The sequence below is a fragment of the Oncorhynchus mykiss genome, chromosome 31 (assembly GCF_013265735.2).
Source record: "Oncorhynchus mykiss isolate Arlee chromosome 31, USDA_OmykA_1.1, whole genome shotgun sequence".
Classification (NCBI taxonomy): domain Eukaryota; kingdom Metazoa; phylum Chordata; class Actinopteri; order Salmoniformes; family Salmonidae; genus Oncorhynchus; species Oncorhynchus mykiss.
Genome location: NC_050571.1, coordinates 16,636,196 through 16,654,434, shown reverse-complemented (window position 1 = coordinate 16,654,434; position 18,239 = coordinate 16,636,196). Strand labels below are relative to the sequence as shown.

At 46.4% G+C, this 18,239-nt stretch overlaps 1 protein-coding gene across 6 annotated transcripts in view; it reads right to left on the bottom strand.

Moving 5' to 3' along the window:
- Positions 1 to 8,432: 8,432 nt before the first annotated feature.
- Positions 8,433 to 18,239, bottom strand: part of LOC110504679 (vascular endothelial growth factor A) — a 25,895-nt gene continuing 16,088 nt past the window's right edge. For all 6 annotated transcript variants that reach the window (XM_036969964.1, XM_036969966.1, XM_036969967.1 and 3 more), the window contains 7 exons: positions 16,160 to 16,205; positions 15,775 to 15,971; positions 15,610 to 15,683; positions 15,487 to 15,519; positions 14,560 to 14,631; positions 12,495 to 12,680; positions 8,433 to 12,302 (listed from right to left, as the gene is read on the bottom strand). In XM_036969964.1, coding sequence (XP_036825859.1) covers positions 12,281 to 12,302; positions 12,495 to 12,680; positions 14,560 to 14,631; positions 15,487 to 15,519; positions 15,610 to 15,683; positions 15,775 to 15,971; positions 16,160 to 16,205 — 630 coding nt within the window. In that variant the 3' untranslated portion in view covers positions 8,433 to 12,280. The remainder of the gene's footprint in view (positions 12,303 to 12,494; positions 12,681 to 14,559; positions 14,632 to 15,486; positions 15,520 to 15,609; positions 15,684 to 15,774; positions 15,972 to 16,159; positions 16,206 to 18,239) is intronic.

The following is an 18,239-nucleotide window of genomic DNA, read 5'->3' as shown; positions in this document are numbered from 1 at the left end:
GAGCTAACGCAGGCTAATGCGATTAGCATGAGGTTGTAAGTGTAACAGTAAAGCTTCCATCCCTCTCCTCACCCCAACCTGGGCTCGAACCAGAGACCCTCTCCCTCATGCTAATCCCATATGGGGAGAGGGTCTCTGGTTCGAGCCCAGGTAGGGGCGAGGAGAGGGATGGAAGCTATACTGTTACACTTACAACCTCATGCTAATCGCACTGCCTCCCACGAAGCATCGTTACCCATCGCTCCACAAAAGCCACGGCCCTTGCAGAGCAAGAGGAACAACTACTTCAATGTCTCAGAGCGAGTAACGTCACCGATTGAAATGCTATTAGCACTAGCTAACTAGCTAGCCATTTCACATCGGTTACATAAGTAATAATACAATTTCCCAGGACAGACATATCTGATATTGGCAGAAAGCTTAAATTCTTGTTCATCTAACTGCACAGTCAGATTTGGGTATGTCATTTTAGGTGAAAATTTGAGGGGCAGATCCTCCCCGGTAGGCAGTCATTGTAAATAATACTTTGCTCTTAACTAACTTGCCTAATTAAATAAGGTTCCATTTTTTGTTGTTGTTAAATACATCACTAATTTCCCTATCCCTCTACTGGCATAGATCTACTACTCACACAACTCCTCTCAGGATCCCTCCCCTTTGACCCATCTTCCTCTACTTTCTTCAGGGTAGCCTAGTGGTTAGAGCGTTGGACTAGTAACCAGAAGTTTGCAAGTTCAGACCCCCGAGCTGACAAGGTACAAATCTGTCGTTCTGCCCCTGAACAGGCAGTTAACCCACTGTTCCTAGGCCGTCATTGAAAATAAGAATTTGTTCTTAACTCTCTTGCCTGGTTAAATAAAGGTAAAATAAAATAAAAAAAACACAACAAAAAAACTGCCTCAGCATACACTTCTGATCCCCAGCCCCATGGGCACCCCTACAATTAACACATACAGCTTCTTTCCCCAATAGAACACATTCCTTAGTCTCATGCCCTTCTACACACATCTCACACCTAGGAACCTCCCCCCTACACACTAATGCCACATGCCCAGAAGCTTGACACTTGAAACAACATAGTGGATTCGGTACAAAAGCTCAGAGGATAACTGAAATATCCTAACATCACTTTGTGGGGCAAACACAAACAATTATCACAAGACCTCTTCGGGTTACCTTCACCAATTCCACAGCACCCAACTCCATTTTCACCCACCTTGTAACCACATACAGTGCATTTGGAAAGTATTCAGACCCCTTGACTTCTTCCACATTTTGTTACGTTACAGCATTATTCTAAAATGTATTACATTATTTATTTTTCCTCACCAATCAACACACGGACAACGCAAGAACAGGTTTTTAGATTTTTTTACAAATGCATTAAATATTAAAAACCAAAATACATTATTTACGTAACTATTCAGACCCTTGCTATGAGACTCAAAATTGAGCTAAGGTACATCCTGTTTCCATTGATCATCCTTGAGATATTTCTACAACTTTGAGTCAGTCTGTGGTAAATTCAATTGATTGGACATGATTTGGAAAGGCACACACCTGTCTATATAAAGGTCCCACAGTTGACAGTGCATGTCAGAGCAAAAACAAAGCCATGAGGTCAAAGGAATTGTCCGTAGAGCTCCCAGACAGGATTGTGTTGAGGCACAGAACTGGGAAAGGGTACCAAAAACTGTCTGCAGCATTGAAGGTCCTCAAGAACACAGTGGCCTCCATCATTCTTAAATGGAAGAAGTTTGGAACCACCAAAACACTTCCTAGAGCTGACCGCCCGGGCCAAACTGATCAATCGGGGGAGAAGGGCCATGGTCATGGAGGTGACCAAGAACCCGATTATCAGTCTGTGGAGATGGGAGAACCTTCCAGAAGGACAACCATCTCTGTAGCATTCCACCAATTAGGCCTTTATGATAGAGAGGCCAGACAGAAGCCACTCCTCAGTAAAAGGCATGACAGCCCACTTTGAGTTTGCCAAAAGGCATCTAAAGGAGAAACAAGATTCTCTGGTCTGATGAAACCAAGATTGAACTCCTTGGCCTGAATACCAAGCATCACATCTGGAGGAAACCTGACACCATCCCTACGGTAAAGCATGGTGTTGGCAGCATCATGCTGTGGAGATGTTTTTCAGAGGGTGGGACTGGGAGACCAGTCAGGATCGAGGAAAAGATGAATGGAGCAATGTACAGGGAGATCCTTGATGAAAACCTGCTGAAGATTGCCAACGACCTCAGACTGGGGCGAATGTTCACCTTCCAACATGACAACAACCCTAGGCACACAGCCAAGACAATGCAGGAGTGGCTTCAAGACAAGTCTCTGAATGTCCTGGAGTGGCCGAGCCAGAACCCGGACTTGAACCCATTCGAACATCTCTGGAGAGACCTGACAATAGCTGTGCAGTGACGCTCCCCATCCAACCTGACAGAGCTTTAGAGGATCTGCAGAGGAGAATGGGAGAAACTCCCCAAACACAGGTGTGCCAAGCTTGTAGTGTCATACCCATGAGGACTCAAGGCTGTAATCACTGCCAAAGGTGCTTCAACAAAGTACTGAGTAAAAGGGTCTGAAAACTTATGTAAATGTGATACCATTTTTCATTTTTTATAAATTAGCAAACATTTCTAAAAACCTGTTTTTGCTTTGTCATTATGGGTTATTGTGTGTAGATTGAGGGAAAACAACTATTTAATCCATTTTTGAATAAGCCTGTAACGAAACAAAATGTGGAATAAGTCAAGGGGTCTGAATACATACCAAATGTGCTGTATGGATCAGCCAAAAGGCAGGGATCCACTTTCTCAAACTCTCACTCCTACCATCACAGACTCATCTTTATCCTGACCATCTGTGCAAGCCTCGGGCTTCGGGAACTTCAACACTCCTACCATCACAGACTCATCTTTATCCTGACCATCTGTGCAAGCCTCGGGCTTCGGGAACTTCAACACTCCTACCATCACAGACTCATCTTTATCCTGACCATCTGTGCAAGCCTCGGGCTTCGGGAACTTCAACACTCCTACCATCAGAGACTCATCTTTATCCTGACCATCTGTGCAAGCCTCGGGCTTCGGGAACTTCAACACTCCTACCATCACAGACTCATCTTTATCCTGACCATCTGTGCAAGCCTCGGGCTTTGGGAACTTCCACACACCTGCCATCTTGGATAATTCACTTCGAGAACTTCAGTACACCTGCCATCTTGGATAATTCACTTCGAGAACTTCAGTACACCTGCCACCTTGGATAATTCACCCTCATTCACTTCTGTTTCTCCTCCAGATGTAGATCCGGCGTATGGCTTGCTCTGCTTACACTTTCCTCCATTCTTCTTCGACAAACCATCTCCCTTTTCCCACCATCTTCAACCAACTCAAGCTCACCTTCTACCTCCCTCACTCTCTCCCTCTTCGACTCTTTTTCCCCTCCATTCCTCCTCCGTTTTCCAAGTATGTCTCTTTATGATAATATTGCACTTTTACTAACATATCTCCTTCTTGCCCTCAAGGGACTAGGCTGTATTCATTTGAAACCTGCTTCATACAGGAAAACATTTCAGTAATTGAAAATGAAATGTTATGAACAAGTTAAATGTAACACTAAGGTGAAAGGAAAGATATGAAGATAGTGTGGCCCTTACAGAGTATAGTGAAGATAACAGTGAATACCAAACTCCAGAATGTGAGAGGGGAAGGGAGGGAGACAAACAGAGGGAAGGCGATATAGCTACACAGATGAATACAGGTAGGGAGATAACATACAGGACTTGCTCAGATCTCATTCTATACCTACTGGCTCCCACATCTTTACCTCAACAAGAACTGGCATGTTCAGACCACAACTATGTCCTCACCTATCTTCTCCCCTGCACCTCTCCTATACCCTCTCCTCTCCTCTCTTTCCCTATAACCTAGACTCTCCGCACACCTCAACCCTTTCTGTGATAAAAGCCTATGTTCTCTGATAATGTAGGGGAAAAAACGAAACAATATCTGTGCATTTGAGTACATTAATATTGTAAATACATTTTACAATATCACCCTACTAGAATCTGTAATTCATCTTCTATTGGCTTCTATGTTCTCTAAAATGATTATTTTTTTAAAATGAGTCAAAGCAGCACAGCGATGCATGTTTCCGTAACAGATAACACTGATTGTATTTTCTTTTGTTCACCAAAGTCACAGGGGTCTTAAAACATCATTCATCTTCCTGTCAGAGAGACATGGTTGGCCATAGTCAACACACAGAACATACACACATTGTAGGCCTACAATGACATGCACTCTCTCTCCCTCTCCCACACACAGATACCATCTAACAACACACACAGTTCAGATACCGTCAACTACCTGCTTCAACACAGCTGCTGCTACAAAAGCAGAGGAAAACAAGCCTGAAGTTTATCATTAGAAAAATATAGCACTACTCCACACAGAGAAAATGGGAAAAATACAGGAAACCACTTTCACAGAGAGAGACAGAGAAAGAGAGAAAGAGAGAGGGGGGGTGAAATAGGGAGTGAAGGATAGAGAGAGAGAGAGAGAAAGAGAAAGAGAGGAGAGAGAGTGAGAGAAGACAGAGAGAGAGGGGGTGGTGAAGGATAGAGAAGGATAGAGAGAGAGCAAAAGTAATGTCTTCTCATTATTTGTTGATTTCAAAAAAGCTTTTGACTCAATTTGGTATGAGAGTCTGCTATACAAATTGATGGAAAGCGGTGTTGAGGGAGAAATATACAACATTATACATCACATACATTTCTTTCCACAGGGCCATGGGGTGAGACAGGGATGCAGCTTAAGCCCCACCCTCTTCAACATATATATCAACAAATTGGCGAGAGCACTAAAACAGTCTGCAGCACCCAGCCTCACCCTACTAGAATCTGAAGTCAAATGACTACTGTTTGCTGATGATCTGGTGCTTCTGTCCCCAACCGAGAGCCTACAGCAGCACCTAGATCTTTTGCACAGATTCTGTCAGACCTGGGCCCTGGCAGAAAACCTCAGTAAGACAAAAATAATGGTGTTCCAAAAATGGTCCAGTTACCAGGACCACAAATAAAAATTCCATCTAGACACCATTGCCCTAGAGAACAAAAAACACTATACATATCTGGGCCTAAACAGGTAACTTCCAAAAAGCTCTGAACGATCTGATAGACAAGGCGAGAAAAGTCCCCTAAGCAAGCCCCACAGAGCCCCAGGACAGCAACAAAATTAGACCCAACCAAATCATGAGAAAAAGAAAATGACTTAACACTGTCATGACGTTGCCCTCTTTGGGTACAGCAAGCTCCATCCTCCTCTCCCTGCCTCCCCCTTTCCTCCTTCAACTAGGCTGCTGTGGTCAGAGAGAGGTCGTAAATTCCTGAGGATCTCCTCATGGCCACACACTATGGAGATAGAGTAAAGTTTCATAGAGAACAAAGGAATTTCTTTCACCTCACAGATCTTGAGGTCCGAACAACATTTACGTTCCGGAGAAGGTATAAATTATCGGTGAAGAATCCAGCTATGAACTGGTCCGTTTGTTACAACTTGGGGAAGCTCATGGGAGACGGTGCGGCCACATTACCATAACGCTGTTTATATAATAGCCTCAGATATGAGGTTTACATCTAATTGTTGTATAAGATGAATGAGTGAGTATGATACTGTTTGTACAATTGTGTAATTTGATTTTGGACTGTTTAATGAAGGAAACTCCAATTCCCTTTTGAGTTGAACTAAATCAGAGGACCGCCCATGAGCCCAGTTAGGGTCAGGCATCCTGGGACAGCCCCTTTTCTGCAATTCCGAATAAAAACCCAATCTTGAGAATTCCTCAACCAGACCATGTTTCTCTCAATCAAGGGAGTACAAAGGTTGCAGACCATTGCTGAATCTTTTAACCATATCACATGGTTAAACTCTTAGACTATCGATACCGACAGAATAAGAACAAGTCTTTGATATTAATTACTAGTCTGCAGCTATCATTGAACGCGAAGAACGACAACCGCTGAAACATCCATTCTATAACGAAACTAATTCATGTTACTCTGAACGATCTAGCCTAAGCACGGAGAGAGAGAGAGAGAGAGAGAGAGGACGAAAACTGTCCAACAGAAACAAACTTTTCAACAGCGATCAAGACGACACACTGAGTGTAAATATATATATTGATTGCAATTGTTCCCAAATGAGTGAGCGTTCATGTGCAAAGGATTAGCATTTCAATTGTTATAATTATCACTCTGTAGTGACTTTAGTCAACCCCCACTTCCCCTTTTGTCTAACAAGCCGCCATGCCGGTTTAGCCCACTAGGGCACATTCCCCTATCATTTCTTGTAACCATATTTACTTTGTTGTTTTGTTTATGCAATTCTGTGAATTACTTAGTTAGTAATAAATAAGTGATTTAAGACAATTGATGTATGGATGACTCATAATGAAGACTGGGTTTGTGCAGATAACCAACAATTTAGGACGTTTGGAATGAGACTAACGTGAGGTAAAGTAAATAATTCATTAATCAGAAGACTCTGGATCAGATATGAAAATATTTATTTTAGGAAATGCTAACTTCGTAATCTGAATATTTTCCTTGGTGCCCCGACTTCCTAGTTAATTACAGTTACATGATTAATCAGTAATACTAATTACAGAGAATCTTTGATAAAACTAAGTCTTCAATTTAATGATAGTAAAGACACGACAACACACTGGTAGGAACTTACAAAAAAACAGAACAAACTGGAATGCTATTTGGCCCTAAACAGAGAGTACACAGTGGCAGAATACCTGACCACTGTGACTGACCCAAAGTTAAGGAAAGCTTTGACTATGTACAAACTCAGTGAGCATAGCCTTGCTATTGAGAAAGTCCGCCATAGGCAGACCTGGCTCTCAAGTAAGTCAGGCTTTGTGCACACTGCCCACAAAATGAGGTGAAAACTGAGCTGCACTTCATTACCTCCTACCAAATGTATGACCATATTAAAGACACATATTTCCCTCAGATTATACAGACCCAACAAATCCAATTTGGATAAACTCCCATATCTATTGGGTGAAATACAACAGTGTGCCATAACAGCAGCAAGATGTGTGACCTGTTGCCACAAGAAAAGGGCAACCAGTGAAGAACAAACACCCTTGTAAATACAACCCATATTTATGTTTATTTTCCCTTTTGTAACTTAACTATTTGTACATTGTTACAACACTGTATATAGTCATAATTAGACATTTGAAATGTCTCTATTGCTTTGGAAACATATGTCCCATGCCAATAAAGCCATTTGAATTGAATTGAAAGAGAGAAAGAGAGGGGAGCGAGCAAGAATGAAAGATAGGGAGTGAAGGAGGGAGTGAAGGAGGGAGTGAAGGAGAGAGAGAGAGAGAGAGAGAGAGAGAGAGAGGAGGATGAGGAGTTTCAGGGACACATCACAACACAAGTCATTGGTTATCAGGGGCATCACCATCGTAGCAGACACAGTAAGTTCCAATATTACTCTTCACCAACATGGCAAGGTTCTGGGGCATTTTCAGAGAGTAGACGTTATTACAAAAAAAAAGAGATGAATCCTTGTCTCCTGATGGATGAGTCACTCTCTCTTCCTCTGTTCCCCTAATCTTGTGCAGGCGTCTATATTTAGTCACTGGCAGGATGCCCTTCGAGACAGGTAGGCCAGGCAGCATCGGCCTTGAGCTCACTCTCACTGGAGCCCACTCTGTCTTTCTCTCAGTGTGGGCCCCAAAAGATGAACTGCATCACTGAGAGAGATAGAAGATGAAAGAGAGAGAGAGCGAGAGAGAGAGAGACAGACAGACAGACAGAAAGAGCTGCCTATCTCAGGGTGTGGAGGACCCCAAAAGATGAACTGCATCACTGAGAGAGATAGAAGAGGAAGAGATAGAAGAGGAAGAGAGAGAGAGAGAGAGAGAGAGAGAGAGAGAGAGATCATCTGCTAATGGAAATTGCACTGTCACTGCCTCACAACCTCTGACATGAAAAGTCCATATGAGGACGATTGAGTATATTCCCATAAAATCACATTATCATCACTCGTTTGAAGATTAAAAGAATTGCCACTCAGCAGTACACACACAGACAGTGACGTAGACCCCCCCCCCCCACTCCCCCCACACACACACACGTGTGGCTGATTCAGCACAGTTCATGTGAGGAGGAGAGGCAATATTATTTCTCATATCACGTCACTCACACACTCTATATCCCTCCGTCCTTCACTCCCAGGGTGTCACTCTAATCCTCAGCCTGTTTATCTTTCATTATTGTTCAGGGAGATGAAAGGGAAGAGAGGAATGAAGAAAAGGGAGGAGGGAGGATGGCAAAAGAGGGATGACGTCAAAGTGTTTACGGGAAGGACATTGGAGAGACTACCAATAACAATACCTTTTACGAAAAATAAGACGTTTCATTTAATCATATCTGGAACATTGTATCATGGTTGTTTTGAACATTTCCTGGTAGTATTAACATCTTCAATAGGACAGTATGCTTTGTTTACATAGACATCGAGTTGATTAGTCAGACATAATATAGGCCTACTCTGCATGGTACAGACAGTTGCACACTTACATCAGATTGGGCACAAAAGGTGTAGCAGCATAAATAGTATCAGTGATATACACATCACAACGCATTTGTACAGTCTAACATGGGAGTATAGTCGGAATGAATTACAAGACATTCTAAAGTATGCTCTACATCATACACAAGATGGTGGTTGGATATAAGACATAAGATAGTATTATGTATGTTTAGTCAGGGTCTGCCTGCTATAGCTGAGTATAAGATCATGGGGGCTAGAATAGGTCTACCTGGACAGTCTACAGTAGATAGGGTATCTGCCAGACTCGCGTTGTCCAACTCGTGGGTCTACAACAAGGTGGTTGAGGGAAGACTAGGTGCGTGCAGACAAGAGGAGCAACCAGCACATTCATTTAGACTATGTCATGGACATGGGTAGTATACTACTGCTTGAATAGAGCATTTAGTCCCTTCTAGAAGTGTCTTTCTGTAACTGGCAAGTTTCCTGTGGACCAACACACAGCTAGACAATGATGCTTTGCGAAATATACCTCGGGGGTTTTGGGTTGGCATTCATTGGCCACCATTCAGAGGAGATGAGCTCACAGATGCTTCCAGCTATAGGGAGGGGAGGCACAGTCTGGTCTGACTGCCCTCACAGGACCAACCTCAGAGCCTGAATTCAAACACACGTCACATACAGCTCACAAATCCCTCAGCTATATATCTGTTAACAGGCAGAGTTCAGAGGAATAGCTGATATGTTGTCAGAGTTTTATCTCATATTTTGGAGAGGAATCTGCTACAACTTCAGCTAAAATACTCATATGATCATCTCAGTCTCTGAATCAGAGACCATACTTATTGCTTAGTGAAAAGAGACTTTTCAGACTGAGTTTGAAATAAAAGGACAATATAAAAAGGAATGTCAGTGGAATAACATTTGGAATGTGACACAGGCTCAGGAATTACATTAGTGGGGTTCCAGCACTGCTAAGAAGAGGAACAGATTGGAAGCTTGAACAATGTTAAGTAGAAATGAACTATTTTCAGTGTTGAATGGGGTTCTAACCAATATTGTAGCTGTATCCTAACCCCACAGCTCTACATATCCCACACAGACAGAGAACTAAATGGTGTATTTTCACTGCAGTGGGAATGTGTATTTGCTAGACATCATTTTTCTGGTCATTATTTTAGTTACCCATTAGAATGTATATTGTGTCCTATTTTGTGGCCATTGAGAACTCTCTCAATATGTTTAAATGCCTGACGTCTACCTAGTGGTCTTTGTCGGCCACCCAGAGGGACTCTTTATGTACACGGATTATGGACAAATAAAAACGAAACAAAGAAACATTCCACAATATACAACATCTAATAAGTCAACTGGACAAAATTATGCCAAAATATAACAAATTCTACAAAGAAAATTAAACAGAAACAAACATTTGGACTTATTTAGACTCTTATATTGCATTCATTTCTAATCAGAAGTGTGTGTGTGAACCCTTGGACCATAGCCAAGCCTCATCATTGTCATTCCCCTCACTGCCCTGTCGGCGTGAACAGCTCATTCACTCCAGAGCGGAGAGATGGAGACAAAAACCAAATCAAACAGATGACAGAACACCCCTCAATGATCCAGCCTGTAAAACCCCTCAGTGATCCAGCCTGTAAAACCCCTCAGTGATCCAGCCTGTAAAACCCCTCAGTGATCCAGCCTGTAAAACCCCTCAATGATCCAGCCTGTAAAACCCCTCAATGATCCAGCCTGTAAAACCCCTCAATGATCCAGCCTGTAAAACCCCTCAATGATCCAGCCTGTAAAACCCCTCAATGATCCAGCCTGTAAAACCCCTCAGTGATCCAGCCTGCAAAACCCCTCAATGATACAGCCTGTAAAACCCCTCAATGATACAGCCTGTAAAACCCCTCAATGATACAGCCTGTAAAACCCCTCAATGATACAGCCTGTAAAACCCCTCAGTGATCCAGCCTGTAAAACCCCTCAGTGATCCAGCCTGTAAAACCCCTCAGTGATCCAGCCTGTAAAACCCCTCAGTGATCCAGCCTGTAAAACCCCTCAGTGATACAGCCTGTAAAACCCCTCAATGATCCAGCCTGTAAAACCCCTCAGTGATACAGCCTGTAAAACCCCTCAATGATCCAGCCTGTAAAACCCCTCAATGATCCAGCCTGTAAAACCCCTCAATGATCCAGCCTGTAAAACCCCACAATGATCCAGCCTGTAAAACCCCTCAATGATCCAGCCTGTAAAACCCCTCAATGATCCAGCCTGTAAAACCCCTCAGTGATCCAGCCTGTAAAACCCCTCAGTGATCCAGCCTGTGAAACCCCTCAGTGATCCAGCCTGCAAAACCCCTCAATGATACAGCCTGTAAAACCCCTCAATGATCCAGCCTGTAAAACCCCTCAGTGATCCAGCCTGTAAAACCCCTCAGTGATCCAGCCTGTAAAACCCCTCAGTGATCCAGCCTGTAAAACCCCTCAGTGATCCAGCCTGTAAAACCCCTCAGTGATCCAGCCTGTAAAACCCCTCAGTGATCCAGCCTGTAAAACCCCTCAGTGATCCAGCCTGTGAAACCCCTCAGTGATCCAGCCTGTAAAACCCCTCAATGATACAGCCTGTAAAACCCCTCAATGATCCAGCCTGTAAAACCCCTCAGTGATCCAGCCTGTAAAACCCCTCAGTGATCCAGCCTGTAAAACCCCTCAGTGATCCAGCCTGTAAAACCCCTCAGTGATCCAGCCTGTAAAACCCCTCAGTGATCCAGCCTGTAAAACCCCTCAGTGATCCAGCCTGTGACCATATGCTGTGAATGAGAGAGACTAACTGTGGCATGTTAACCCATCTGTGCCATTCAGTGTGTAGACCACACAGATACAGTCTTTGCAGCTATTCAACTCACTTAGCTATAGGTCCATGGGGTATCCCTGACGGCTTTATACACACAACAAATAGCTGGTACGTGTGTGCATGTGTGTGTGTGTACATGTGTGCATGTATGTTCATTCACTATTCTATATCCTTACTGCACTTTAATGACTTGACCCTCCTATTGGGGGTCTCCCTGTACACAAAATATAACACACGTATCAATATCAGGATCATTATGTCTGTTGCCATTGTCTTTCTGCAAAACAGTCCAATAGCAGTTCATGGGCAAAACTGACCCATGGTGTCTATGAAGACAACAAAACTCAACATGAACACGTCTGTTAAATCTGATCTGTGATCAGTCTTTAAATCCTCTTCATGTCCAAAGTTCCAATGTCCCATACAGCATTGGAGGTGTGAGTGTTGAATTCTGTCTGGTCCACAACTTACGTCCTGGCGACTCACTACCTCACATCGCCCTCATGTTACCAGACATCTAAACTCTTTACATTTGGTCCCATCATTTACTCTTGTGAAGGAGAGTGTTACATACATGTTGACTGGACGATAGCAGCTAAGTGCCTGAAGAAGCTGTGTGATGAGACTGACTACACATATACAGCTCTACACACAGGTACATATATTTATGTTGTAATACTGCACTGACTTGGTGGTTCTGGAGGGCAAGGAAGAGGAGAGTTAGGGGTACATCCTCCATTCCTCTTTGTTGCCCAGACTTCTGCTTAGCATGGATGAGAGTGGATGAGCATGGATGAGAGTGAGTCTGGAACCATCGGAGAGAAAGAGCATCACCGCCTCCTGGCCTCACATCTAAAACAAAAAATGAAACAAGAGAGAGAGTTTAGATCAGATTGATTAAATACGTAATGTTGGGATGTTGTTTAGCCAGGTTTGAATGTGGTTGATGCATGGTCACAGTTGATACTACATCTCTGTTAATGGTTCAAGCTCTCCTTCTATGGCTCTGGTTTTGAAGGTGGTTTGCTGTCACTGGACACTGACCTGCAGAGGTGCTGGTTGAGCCTCCTCCCTTTCTGACTGCAGCTCTCTGTGGTCACGTTGCAGCGACACCGACACAAATGCAAATCGAGTGTCCACTTCCTCCCAGGACAGGGGGTACATCGAGGGCCTGGCAAGGGAGACGGGGTGGTCGGGGGAGGAGAGGGCGTAGTGGGGGGAGAGGAGGGTCTGTGGCGGTAAGAAGAATAGAACAAATACTGCAACTTTAAAACAGACACCAGTGGCTTTCAAACCTGATGTTCCACATAGGAATCAAGAGGAATAAAGCTGTCCCTGTGCCCATTGCAGTAGACATCCTCTTGTCTGAGAGACCCTTTAATGTGCCATTGGCTGGGATTCCCATTAGGGAGTTAACCTCAGTCTGTCTAAGTGAGTCCATCCATGACTGAGTTAACTCACCCTGGCCTGTCTGGGAGGCTAATGGACTTCTTCAATGAAGTGATTTAATTAATGAAGCAGCTACAGAGAGGCCATCTTTGTGTGGGCCTGGCTGAGTGGTCATGGCTGGGTTGCCACAGAGAGAGCAGGAGGAGGTGGTGGCTGTGCTGCCACAGAGAGAGAGGGAGGACATGGTGGCTGGGTTGCCACAGAGAGAGAGGGAGGAGGTGGTGGCTGTGCTGCCATAGAGAGAGAGGGAGGAGGTGGTGGCTGGGTTGCCACAGAGAGAGAGGGAGGAGGAGGTGGAGGCTGGGTTGCCACAGAGAGAGAGGGAGGGAGGGAGGGAGGAGGTGGAGGCTGGGCTGGCACAGAGAGAGAGGAGGTGGTGGCTGGGTTGCCACAGAGAGAGAGGGAGGATGTGGTGGCTGGGTTGCCACAGAGAGAGCGGGAGGAGGTGGTGGCTGTGCTGCCACAGAGAGAGAGGGAGAATGTGGTGGCTGGGTTGCCACAGAGAGAGAGGGAGGATGTGGTGGCTGGGCTGCTACAGAGAGAGAGGAGGTGGTGGCTGGGTTGCCACAGAGAGAGAGGGAGGATGTGGTGGCTGGGTTGCCACAGAGAGAGCGGGAGGATCTGGTGGCTGGGTTGCCACAGAGAGAGCGGGAGGTGGTGGTGGCTGGTTTGCTACAGAGAGGGGGAGGAGGTGGTGTCTGGGCTGGCACCGAGAGGAGGGAGGAGGTGGTGGCTGGGCTGGGCTGCCACAGAGAGAGAGGGAGGAGGTGGTGGCTGGGTTGCTACAGAGAGAGAGAGGAGGTGGTGGTGGCTGGTTTGTCAGAGAGGGAGGGAGGAGGTGGTGGCTGAGTTGCCACAGAGAGGAAGGGAGGAGGTGGTGGCTGGGTTGCCACAGAGAGGGAGGGAGGAGGTGGTGGCTGGGCTGGCACAGAGAGAGAGGGAGGGAGGGAGGAGGTGGAGGCTGGGCTGGCACAGAGAGAGAGGGAGGAGGTGGTGGCTGGGCTGGCACAGAGAGGGAGGGAGGAGGTGGTGGCTGGGTTGCCACAGAGAGAGAGGGAGGAGGTGGAGGCTGGGTTGCCACAGAGAGAGAGGGAGGGAGGGAGGAGGTGGAGGCTGGGCTGGCACAGAGAGAGGGAGGAGGTGGTGGCTGGGCTGGCCCCGAGAGGGAGGGAGGTTGTGGCTGGGTTGCCACAGAGAGAGAGGGAGGAGGTGGAGGCTGGGTTGCCACAGAGAGAGAGGGAGGGAGGGAGGAGGTGGAGGCTGGGCTGGCACAGAGAGAGGGAGGAGGTGGTGGCTGGGCTGGCCCCGAGAGGGAGGGAGGTTGTGGCTGGGTTGCCACAGAGAAAATGAGTCACCAAATTAGGCAGATTACACACCTGCCAGTAACTCAATGGGATCTGATCTGAGTGATGGATGGGCCTGAGAGACACTGAGTGAACTCTGACCCCTATAAGAGGACATAGCTGACAGCAGCATGATGGGTGGAGAATTGAAGAAGAAAGGCTGAATTCACTTTCTGCTGTGTGTGGAGTGATATTCTTGGAATTACTTGTGCGTACCCACAGAAAAACAGATAGTTGCTTAGGCTTGTTCATAAAGCTTTATGTAAATAAAGAAGCAACAACTCAGGAGTTAATTTAGCATGTTTAGTTGAACTTACATAGTTCCACTTTTCTTTCGTTTGGATTTTCCTCTCTCCCTTTTCCTGCCTTTCCTCAGAGGCTTCGCAGGCCTATTAGTCAGAGACATACATCTGTGTCAAACAACAATACATCACAATAGCAGATCAAAATCTAAATAGATACATTATAGACTGAGTTAAATGCCTCTAATTCCATTTTTTGTGGGATACCCTTAAAGTCCAACAGCTTTATTAGAAAATAAAATGTCTGCCTCAGTCTCCCTTTCAAGCTTTCACTCTTGGGCCAGTAACTGAAAGGTTGCTAGATCGAATCCCCGAGCTGACATGGTAAAATTCTGTCATTCTGCCCCTGAACAAGGCAGTTAACCCACTGTTCCTAGGCTGTCATTGTAAAATAAGAATGTGTTCTTAACTGACTTACCTAGTTAAATAAAGGTTAAATAATAAATACATTTAAAAAAAACTATTTTTACTCTCTCTCTATCCCTCTGTTTTCACTCTTTCCCTAACTTTCCCTCTTTGTGGGCCTTGACCTCTGTCCAGCTCTGTTGGTCTAACGCCAGCTAGTCACTCTGCCACTAGGTCAGGGGTGGGCTGGGGCTTCCAAACATGTGACAGAGCAAAAGTAGCCTTGCCTTAGCGTCTTCTCAGAAATACTATAAAATAACATGGTGTAATAATAATGTTGTGTAGAAATAGAAACTTCGATCTGCTTTGGTAATTGCTCTCAGAGCACTCACTCAGCACAAAGGGTAAGGTATCTCTATGGAGACAGTGGCAGGTGAACTGTCCCATGGGATATTAGGCTAGCGCTCGAGCATCACAAAGACGCTAACTCACTAAGCTAGAAGAACACAGAAACAGATACCCAAACACACACTAAGAGACACACACACAGACAAAACACAAATGTACACAGACAGCCACATACATACAGTACTGTACCTGGTAGGGGCCGATTGAAGATTCTCTTTTAGTCTACAGGGAAAGAGAGCGGGTTATTTGAGGACACACACAGAGAATGCAGTCATGCATAGACCGCGCGCGTGTGTGTGTGTGTGTGCTCACCTGCACTCACACTGGCTGTGCTCAACGAAGTCCAGCTCAATGAGCTCATGCTTCATGAAGGAGGTCTTCATTAGCTGCAGAGTACAAAGACACAAACTACGGTTACAAATCATTCTGTGTGTGAGAGTGTGTACCTCCAATGCGATAGAGTGTGTGAGTGTGTACCTCCATGGTGATAGAGTGTGTGAGTGAGGGCACACACTCCAGTGCCTCGTCGGAGCAGCACCCACCACAGCGGCGGACCGACACACAGGAAGGCACGAAGAGGTGATGCGTCTCTCCCGGGAACTCCCGCCACACCTCCACCAGGGTATCCCTGGGCTCACAACCACTCCGAGAGTACACCTCCAACCACCGACGCACTGGAGGGAGGGAGAGACAGAAATGTCAGATGAATAGGTTTGACAAGGTCACTAACACATCACAAATCTAGTCATAATGTATTCATTCTCACTTTATGAATCTCCACTCTGTTATTCATACACACACAGTTACTCATCATCAGCCTGTTCATATATGCTGGTGTGATTATCACGGGGGGGGGGGGTACCTTCTCTCGATTTGGGGGTGGTGTCCACAGGTCTCCAGTGGGCTAGCTGGAAGAGCAGAGGCAGAAGAAGAGGTGTGTCAGGTGGTAAATCCCTGCATGTTTTTAACCTTATATACAGAGACGACCCCTAGTACCCCACAGCCCCTCGTACCCCACAGCCCCTCGTACCCCACAGCCCCTCGTACCCCACAGCCCCTCGTACCCCACAGCCCCACGTACCCCACAGCCCCACGTACCCCACAGCCCCTCGTACCCCACAGCCCCTCGTATCCCACAGCCCCTCGTATCCCACAGCCCCTCGTACGCTCTCATGCTCTACACTGATACCGAATACCTTAGCCAGGTGAGTAACACACAACAAAAAAACATACTATGTAGTTTACACACACACAAAACACAAGCACACACAGACGCACGCACGCAAACACATCACACCCACCCACCGTCATTATTAGATCTGAGTGGACCAGGGCCACTGCTGAGAGAATGTAGACTTCGCCCAACCGCCCAACCCTGCCCCTGTGCTCTCTTTACAGTTTCCGGTTTGGCCCCATTTCATTTGGAGTTCACCGATGTGTGTGTGGCCATTTTGTGAACACATACTGTAGTGTCTGAGCAACAAGAAACATGTCAGATCACATGGGTGTTTCATTCAAATCACAAATCAATCAGCGCAAAACATCCCCAGGAGTAGGGCGGGCTATAGCTCCACAGGCCAGCCCCTGGGAGAAGTAGGGTGGGCAATAGCTCCACAGACTGGCCCCTAGGAGGAGTAGGGTGGGCAATAGCTCCACAGACTGGCCCCTAGGAGGAGTAGGGTGGGCAATAGCTCCACAGACTGGCCCCTAGGAGGAGTAGGGTGGGCAATAGCTCCACAGACTGGCCCCTAGGAGGAGTGGGGTGGGCTATAGCTCCACAGACTGGCCCCTAGGAGGAGTAGGGTGGGCAATAGCTCCACAGACTGGCCCCTAGGAGTAGGGTGGGCAATAGCTCCACAGACTGGCCCCTAGGAGGAGTAGGGTGGGCAATAGCTCCACAGACTGGCCCCTAGGAGGAGTAGGGTGGGCAATAGCTCCACAGACTGGCCCTTAGGAGGAGTGGGGTGGGCTATAGCTCCACAGACTGGCCCCTAGGAGGAGTAGGGTGGGCAATAGCTCCACAGACTGGCCCCTAGGAGGAGTAGGGTGGGCAATAGCTCCACAGACTGGCCCCTAGGAGGAGTAGGGTGGGCAATAGCTCCACAGACTGGCCCCTAGGAGGAGTAGGGTGGGCAATAGCTCCACAGACTGGCCCCTAGGAGGAGTAGGGTGGGCAATAGCTCCACAGACTGGTCCCTAGGAGGAGTAGGGTAGGCAATAGCTCCACAGACTGGCCCCTAGGAGAAGTAGGGCGGGCTATAGCTCCACAGACTGGCCCCTGTGGAGGAGTTGATACTGTCACCCCAAGTGTGTGTTCGTTGTACTGCTCCCAGAGAAGACTATTCCCCTCCAGGCTGGTTGCATTTCTTCCTGGCTGACACTGGCACAGTCTCACTCTCTCTGTGTCTCCCTCTCTGACACACACACAAGTAATGTAAACAGTGCCAGCCAAGCTCTTGCAGCAGCCCACAGTGCCAGCTGCAGCATCAGTCTTAGACCTTCTAACTGCCAAAATTAACCCAGCTTTCCCCCAGGGGGACGAGTAGAAAAAGCCGTTGTGACCACTGTGTGTGTGTGTGTGTGTGTCAGAGAGAGAGAGAGAGAGATGTGGGCCCCAATACAACATGATTCCCAGGACCTCCAACCTGATATATCCCACGGCTACACAGCTCAATCAGGGCAGCTTCGGGTCACTACATGTTCTTGATATAAAACCAATCTGCCATGTGAAGAGTTGTGTGTCTGAGAGTCTATTATGTTGGCTAATTATTATCCATCCCCATATGTCGCTCATGTACAGTACATGAGTGTTGTACATTGTGTTACAAAGAACATGTCAGTCATTCTGACAGAGTTGTGCCACATTGTGCCTATCCATACATGGTACATGAGTCTACCATTAGTCAACATGGTACATGCTCTAGGAGAGTGAGAGGTGCACC